This window comes from Streptopelia decaocto (assembly GCF_964273445.1).
Source record: "Streptopelia decaocto genome assembly, contig: HAP1_SCAFFOLD_50, whole genome shotgun sequence".
Taxonomy (NCBI): domain Eukaryota; kingdom Metazoa; phylum Chordata; class Aves; order Columbiformes; family Columbidae; genus Streptopelia; species Streptopelia decaocto.
Window position 1 is genome coordinate 778,384 of NW_028115722.1, and position 8,785 is coordinate 787,168.

An 8,785-nucleotide genomic window follows, 5' to 3' on the forward strand; every position below is an offset into this window, starting at 1 on the left:
ACACATGAACTGCAGTAGGTCTTCAAGAGAATCCTGGCATGCCTTGCCTCTCCTCTGCCTATGCAGAACCAGCATCACCTTTGCTGGACACCTTACACTTAATCTGTAATCTGTTTTCCAGCCTGGAACAGGAAGATGCCCCCAGGCAGTGTCTGTGAACAGGCAGGATCTGTAGGGCCAGGGGGAGGGCACAGAGGGTGGGATGGTCTGTGAGCACTGACAGGGAACAGACATGGACAGGGAAACACCTCCCAGGGGGAGAATCTCCAGGCAGCAGGGAAATGATCAGAAATGAGAGGAAACCAAACCCGGAATTGTTATGGGAGGGAGAACAGAGCAAAGCCCCTGTGATCCCCTGCAGGTCAGATCCCTCCTGTGAGCAGCCCCCTGGCCTCCTGTCCCACCCAGCAAAGCCTCTGCCCTCAGGGCCGGGGGCTCCAAGGCATGAAGCAGCTCCTGTGCAGCCAGAGCTGCAGTTCCTCTGCAGAGCACAGGGGCTGAGAGCAGCTGCCCGGCAGTGTTGGTGTCTGGGAGGTGGCTGCACAGCTGGGGAAGGGTGACGCTGTCTGAGTGCCCGGCTGCCTCTGCCCTGGCCTCTCTCACCCCCACCCTCACCGCATTTTCCTTCTTGCTCCCCTGCTCTGGGTCAGTGCTGTTGGGATCTTGTTCTTGCTGTCAGGCTCTCTGGGGATGGCAGTTTCAGCTGCAGAGTCACAGCCTGATCTTGTGGGTCCTTTCCTGCAGGTGTGTCCATGGGCACACGTGTCCCAGCTTTGCTCTGACCTGTGGGGTTGTGGCAATGCAGTCTGTGGGGCTGGGGAATGAGCTGAGTCTCCCTCAATCAAATCTGTCTTTATTATGCCCTTGAGGTTTCCTTCCAAGCTGTGAGCTTCCCTCCAGGATGCAAACTTGTCTTACAGCATCTTTGTTTTATCGAAAGCCCCATGGAGAAGCAAAGAGATGCTGTACAGAGAAAATAAAGTTTGGTTTTTGAAAGGAGTCGTGGGTGTTCTTGGACAAACATGGGGTTCTCAGCACTTAGGAAAGGTGATACATGTTGTGGCTCCATCTGACAAAGCTGAACCCCAGTTCTGTCCCCTGCCCCCCGTTCCCATGTCCCCTGCTGCAGAGCAGGGCTGACTCCTCGGCAGCCAGCGGGCACAGGCCCTGCTCCTCATGGCACCTCCAGCCAGCACCACCCAGGGCTCAGACACCGAGCTGGAGGAAGGTCTGGAAAAGGACAAGGGGGTGTGGAACAGGGGAGGGTGTGTGAGAAATGGCTTTGATTTTCCTCAGAGAAATCTCCCCTATCTAGTCACTGTCTCTTCTTCTTTGGTCAGCGCTCTGTGTCCAGAGGCTGCAGATGTCCAACAGCAGCTCCATCACCCAGTTCCTCCTCCTGCCGTTCGCAGACACACAGGAGCTGCAGCTCTTGCACTTCTGGCTCTTCCTGGGCATCTACCTGGCTGCCCTCCTGGGCAACGGCCTCATCATCACCACCATAGCCTGGGACCAGCACCTCCACACCCCCATGTACTTCTTCCTGCTCAACCTCGCCCTCCTCGACCTGGGCTCCATCTCCACCGTTGTCCCCAAGTCCATGGCCAATTCTCTGTGGGATACCAGGGTCATTTCCTACACAGGATGTGCTACACAACTCTTTCTGTTTGTCTTTTTAGCTTCAGCAGAGTTTTACCTTCTCACCATCATGTCGTACGACCGTTATGTTGCCATCTGCAAACCCCTGCACTACGGGACCCTCCTGGGCAGCAGAGCTTGTGTCCACATGGCAGCAGCTGCCTGGGCCACTGGGTTTCTCTATTCTCTGCTGTACACGGCCAGTACATTTTCACTGCCCCTGTGCAAGGGCAATGCCCTGGGCCAGTTCTTCTGTGAAATCCCCCAGATCCTCAAGCTCTCTTGCTCACACTCCTACCTCAGGGAACTTGGGCTTCTCATGTTTACTGCTTTTTTTTTTGAGGGATGTTTTGTGTTCATCATGGTGTCCTATGTGCAGATCTTGAGGGCCGTGCTGAGGATCCCCTCTGAGCAGGGACGGCACAAAGCCTTTTCCACCTGCCTCCCTCACCTGGCTGTGGTCTCCCTGTTCCTCATCACTGCCATGTTTGCCAACCTGAAGCCCCCCTCCATCTCCTCCCCATGGCTGGATCTGGTGGTGTCAGTTCTGTACTCGGTGGTTCCTCCAGCAGTGAACCCCCTCATCTACAGCATGAGGAACCAGCAGCTCAAGGATGCCCTGTGCAAACTCATATCTTACAGTTTCCTGAAGCAATAAACTGCCCATCTGCTTCTATATAGAAGTTTTAATGTAACTTGTTACAGGTCCAGCTTGTCATCTGTATTTTCTGTTGTTTTTGGCATTTTTTTTATTCTGATAATGTTGTCATCCCCTTTCTAAATCACTGTCTGCTTTTCTTTTATAACCCCTGCTTGTGTAAATGAGGAGTCATGATCTGTGTGTATTTAAACAAAATAAAGTGTCCTGTAGTGACTTGTTTTTCACTATATCCTTCCTGCTAGGCCTTTTGGAGCTGCAGCGAGAGTTTCTGTCCATTGGAGGAGGGGAAAAGGGTCCATCATGGCAGCCCTGCCAGGGAGCACCAGCGCTTGTTCTTCCAGAGCTGTTCTGGTTCCACTCCCACACTCTCCTTCTCATCCCTTGTGTTGGTGCAAGGCCTGAGTGCTCTGGCAGCTTGGTCACCGTCCTGCTGTGTGTCAGTCCTGTGAGCGCAGGCAGGGACAGGCAATGGGCACTGCTGTAACAGAGCTGGCCTCAGTAACAGTACTTGCACAAGGAAAAGTGATCTTCTTTGGGCAGTGCATGACGGTTTATATCTTCTTGCAATGTTTCTCTCAAGCTTATTCCTACAAAAGTCACCCACTTATAAAACGCCATTGTGCATCTGAACAGTGTGTGTGTGCAGGGCTGGCACACAGCAGTGTCCTCTCACAGCCAGGCTCCTGCCAGAGACCTGCAGGACCAGCAGAGCAGGGGCTGGGCTGTGCCTGTGTTCACTGGAAACACTGCAGAAGCTGCCCCAGGGCATCATCATGGACTGGCCCCTCGCAACCACCATTTCCAGCACTGGCCTCTCTCCCCAGCTCACCGAGGTTGTTCTTCCCTCCATGGAGGGACACTGAATGGCTAGGTCAGCAGTCCATGTTTGCATTGTACAGATGAGATGCAAGCATGCACATCATGTGCGTGAGATGGCATGAACCTGAGTGAGCAGAAACGCCATCAGCTACTCCTGGGACTTCCATGAAGGCCTGCGGGACAGACAGTGTCTCGAGGTCACTTCACATTGGGAGTAACAGCCCACGGGAAACCACCCACTGGGATCTTCTCCCTTGAACTGAGGTCCCCGTGTCCATTTCTCATGATGTGGGGCTGAGGTGTCTCCCATCCCTTTGGGGTAGCAACAGGAGGCCAGAGGTACAATGTGACTCCTGTCTCTGTGAGTAAAAGGGACAGACTCTGTCTCTGAACATCCCTGGGTGCATAAGGAGTCCACGAGGCCAGCTCTGATGGACCCTGGCATTTCTGTGTGTGACTCCAGGAACAATCCCCAGTGGCCCAGTGAGATTCATCTCAGCTGCTGGGACGGCTCATTGCAAGTGCTCCTGTCTGCTCCATCACCCTTGCCCATGATTCTGGATTGTGCTTTCAAAAGTGACAGCAGAATCAGAGAAGTTCTGAGGTCCTTGGGGAAGGAAGATGTCAAGCCCATCTTCAAGAAGGGCCTGAAGGAGGATTTGAAGAATTCAGGGCTGGTCAGCCTACCTCTGTCCCTGGGAAGGGGAGAGGCAGCATCTTCCTGCACCAGTTTCCTGGAACCTGAAGGACAAGGAAGGCATTGCTGAACCGAAACGAGCAGAAAATCCAGTGAGTCCCAAGAAAAGCTCTGGACCCATTCCAGACCTTTAGACCCCCGGGAAAGAACTCAGTGCCAGTGCAGCCCATGCAGTTGCATCTGTGTCCCTCACTGAGCAGCACAACCAGTGTGCAGTCACCCCATGGTTCTGCAGCCAACCTGCTCTGCAGAGCATCAGTGCCAGGTTGGGGCCCTGTGGGGAGCACAGGATGGGGCCAGGAGCACCAGAGAGAGAAATGCCAGTCCTTATGCTCTGGTACTTCAGTCCTGGTGCTCATCACATGTCCTTAAGACAAACTTATGCACCCCTCTTGTCAACCTTACCCAAGAAGTCACCACAGGACAAGGCTCCTGAGCTGGAGAACTGGGGTCCAGTTGTGACCAGAAGAAGGGTAAGGCCTGTCCTGGGTCCTCTAAAGGGCTGGCAGCCTCTGTGATCTCCACGAGAAAAGGCAGCGTGCAGGAAACTATAGACCATTCCCATGCCCATTGGAGGCCCTTAGGAAGAGTTCCTCTCTCCAAATATCCAGCCCAGCTTGCTGCTGCATGAACAAGCAGGAGAAACTGCCCCAGGACCCTCATTCCAGACCCCATCTCCTCCACCCATACAGGCAGTGCTCTCCCCCTTGGCACTGAGGTGATTCCAGGGACCCAAGAGGGGAGGAGATGTTGGGTGGGGATATGGTGTCCTTCAGTGCTCCTCATGGTACCTCCTGCTGGGCTTCGTGCCACTGGTCACAACCCTCTGAGCCTGGATGTTCAGTCAGTTCTCAGTGGTGCTAAACAGGAACATGCCCATGAGCACGTTGGGCTGCACTGGGAGGAGCGTGGCCACCCAGACAAGGGCAGTTATTGTCCATGGTGACTCAGCACTGGTGTGGTCACACTGGAGCCGTGTGTCCCAGTGTGAGGTTCCCCATTCTGGAGGAACGGGAGGAGCTGCCATGTGGCCAGAGAAAGTCTGGGTCATGTGTGGAGATGCTGAGAGACCCAAACTTCTTTAGCCTGGTGAAGTGGAGCCTGAGGAAACGTGCTTTTTTTACTGAAATTGAGTTAATTTTTTTCATGCATTTTGAACCTCTCTCCTTCACAGCCAGTACAGTCTTTTGTTTAGATTTACTATGAGAATATTGAGATAACACTGTTTCTTGACTGGGATAGAGTTCATTTTGTCTTTTAGCAGCTTTACAGTGTTTGCCATTTGCTATGAAAGGAATGTCAGAACTCACTGATATCTTGGCTGTTGTCAGGGAAACCAAGGACTTCTTTGGCCATCCAGCTGCAGATGCAGATTGGCAGGAGGGGACACAGACAGGACAGCACCTGGATTGACATGCAGGCTGATCAATGAAATATTCCCTATGATTAGCGTCATGCTCAGTCTAAAGCTGGAGTCGGCTTTTAGGGCTTGTTACTTCCGTTACTTTGGGTTTTCCAGCTGGTTTGGTCAGTTCCATTCAGAAGTTTCATTCTGTCAGGAGTTGGATGTCAGTTCGGCCTTTTGCTGTTCTGCCATTTTGCCGTTGGCCTTTGGGCCTTTCTGCCTATTGCCCTTTTGCTCTCTCTTGCTGGGATGGGCTGTTCAGGACCAAGGTGCTCCCTTCTGCAGGACTGGCTGCTCCGTGTGACTGGAGTTACACAGGGGATAGCACTGAGTATATTTTGTTAATTTAATTTATCTATTTCTATTTAACTTACCTTGAGTATTGTCAGTGAAACCAAGGTCTTCTCTGGAGTGCAGCTGCAGGTGCAAATTGTTAGGAGAGGGCACAGACAGGACAGCACCTTGATTGACATCCAGGTCAATCAACAAGCTATTCTCTACTATTAGTGTCATGCTTGGTATAAAGCTGGAGATGCCTTTTCCAGCCCGTTAGTTTTGGTTTTCCGGCTGCTTTGCTTATCTCCGTTCGGAAGTTCCATTCTGTTGGGAGTTCAGAGTTAGTTCAGTTTTATGACATCTTGCTGTTTTTCAGTTGGCCCTTGGGCCTCTCTGCCTTTTGCACTTGTACTTTCTCTTGCTGGGATCAGCTCTTCAGGACCAGGGTGCTCTCTTCTTTTGGGCTGCCTGTTCAGCACAACTGGAGTTATGTGCGGGATTGCACTGAGTATCATATATTTTACTTTATGTAAATAGAAATATTATAAGTATATTATTATTAGTAGGTTGTTCTTTTATTATTATTATTGTCTTATTATTTTTTTTTTTAAACCCACAAGTTTCTCCCTTCCCATTCAGTTCTCTCCCTTATCCCACTTGGGGACTGGGAGCAGGATGTGAGCAGCTCTCATGGTCTTAGTTGGTGGCTGTGGTAAAACCATTACAAGAAAGGGCAGTAGTAGCTTCAGAAAACTTGAAAATCACTTTCCAAGATGACGCCTTTTATTTTATTTTATTTTACTATTTTTGGTAGAGGGAACAGCATGAGAAAGGAAAGCCACCAGAAACTGCAGCTCTGGAGGCCCAGAGTGGAGCTCAGGATAAAGAAATGTCATTCTGAGCACAGTGCTGTGGTCATTCAGAAGGACTCTGGATCAGCCATGGCTTTGTCTTTCCAGGAACAGCTGGTGAGGATGGAGAGACAGCAGCACAGGTGGGGACACACTGGGGTGAGAACAAGGTGGGGAAGCGCATGGGGTGTCTGCAGCCTGTGGGGAAACAGCCACAGGCCTGAGACAGTGCAGGATGGACCATGGTGGAGATGGCCAAGGGTGCTGGCAAGGCTGGATGTCCCTGAAAGTGCCAAGGTCTTTGTCCCCTTGGCTATGGCTGATGTTCCTGCCAGCGAGGCCTAAGAGGAGACACATGGTTGTCATGGCCATGGCACCCCATTGCCTCCTTGCACCACCAGGGAGTGTCACACCATTGCCCTGCACTGGGCATCGCACTCCCCACAGCCCCAGGAAGAGCCCTGAGCCACACGTGAGGGACAGGATCTCCCTTCCCAGGGGCAGGGGCTCAAGGCTTGGCCATTGTCCTTCATCAAACAAACCAAGGGCTTTCTCAGCATCAGAGCTGCTGCACTTTGCCTTTGCCTGATGCAATTAATGCCTCCAATTATCTGCTCTAACGAGTCCCTGGGGAGGCTTTGTCAGTAACAGCCCTCAGTGGGGCCCATTAATGCTTCAAGGTACTTTGGAGTTTGCTTCTGGCTTGGACTCTTGAGCAGATTCTTCAGTCTGTCCTTGGTATCTGAGGTTCATGGTCTCAGCACCAAATACGCCATGGGGCTCATTAAAACACAGAAAGCCCTAATGAGCAATGTTTCTTTCCCTAATTTTCTTCAAATCTTCAAGAATTGTAGAACTAACTGGAGAGGTTTCAATGGGACACTTGCTGATGAAGATTTCAAAGAAGATTTCATAAAAGAGAGTTTTTTCTTTCCAGGGTATTTTCTGTCATTTTCCAGTGTATAGAAGAAGTGACAGCAGCATTCTACACTGGACGCTGATCCAGAGGGTCTCCTGAAGACATCTGGACAGGCAGAAGAACAGTCCCTTGAGGCTGGACACTGTATGGACAACCTGGCCCCTCACCCCCACCCCCAGTCTGCAGGTTCCCTCATTGGCCACCAGAGATTGCATCACTTTTCCTCCCATCAGACTTCTCCACTGAGCTCTGCAGGAGATGCTGCAGCTCCTGTGCACCAGCTCCACCTGCTCTCCTGTGCAAACACTGCACAGTTTAATAAACAGTAAAACACTTTCCTCACTGTGTTTGTAAGCTGGATCTGATGAGGTCCAGCATCCACAAGGGACATCCACAAAGAACTGTTTTAGACAGAGAGATAGGAAAGGGTAGAAATAAACACAATTAACGTGTTGACTACCATGTTAATTAGAGCTCTGAAAAATGGGGCAAGTTTGTAACTCCCTGAAGCTTAAAGCAGAAACCACACAGTTGAAAGGCCACTGAATGACCAAAGAGCAAGTGGAGGAGAAATCTGAGAGCACTGGGAAGGGCAAACGTCCAGACAGTACTGGAAAGTTGTCCTGTGACAGGAACTTTTAATCAGGAGAGGTGGGAACTCCTGAATGACGAGGGAGATGAAATCATAGAGTGTTGGTAATAGAAGTACAGGGGAAGACCAGTATTTCTTCTCCTATCCTTAGTGCACTTCCAGACAGACATCAGTCATCAGCTGTCTCACCATAAACAGCCTGGGCCATTTTAGGGGCCCCATTGTACCTGAGGTGTTGGCCTGGGATTGGCATCTATCACACAGGACCTGGGGAGACCAGAGCACCTTGCAGTGCAGGTGGAGCCTGGGCAGGGGTTCCCGGGGCATCTACACCAGCACCAGTCTCTGCCTCATCTCCTTGACGGGCCTGGGCCCTGCCCTGCAGAGAGCGGCTCTCCTGGATGGAGCCCTCAGGCCTGGGTCAGAGCTCATCATTCTCCAGGCACAACTACTGAGCACAACGATGCTGTGCTGTGCTGTGCTGCTCTATTCTGTACACTCACAAGGGGTCCAATAAAGATATGACTGTTCGATTGAAATGCCAGAGAGGTTTTAGATCCAAAAACTATTTCAGGGACACATACACAAAGGATACAACTGGAAACAGAATTTTATTTTATTTTTTTATTTATATTTATATTTTTTTAATTAAAATTACAAATTTTAATAGAAGAAGGAGAAAGAGGAGAGCTGGCTCCTGTTGCTGGGAGAAAGAACCTGAGAAAGCCAGGGCACGAGTGGTGCCTTGGAGGGCAAGAGCAGTGGGCATGAAATGAGCCAAAAGGGCCCAGAGGAGCTCTGACAGGTGGTCATGCTCAATGCTGCAGAGGAAGACAAAAAAAACCTGGGGACCAAGGCCAGTCTGCCTCGGGGGAAAATTCCTTCCTGACCCCAACACTGGCGATAGGCTGTTCCCTGAGCATTTGA

The 8,785-nt window shown here is 51.1% G+C and overlaps 1 protein-coding gene across 1 annotated transcript; it reads left to right on the top strand.

Annotated features, from left to right (window-relative positions):
- Nucleotides 1–1,363: 1,363 nt before the first annotated feature.
- Nucleotides 1,364–2,296, top strand: LOC309452655 (olfactory receptor 14J1-like; the record flags this gene model as incomplete). Its single annotated transcript, XM_082077296.1, has 1 exon — nucleotides 1,364–2,296. One exon carries the CDS (start codon nucleotides 1,364–1,366, stop codon nucleotides 2,294–2,296), a length of 933 nt encoding a protein of 310 aa, XP_081933422.1.
- Nucleotides 2,297–8,785: the final 6,489 nt, after the last annotated feature.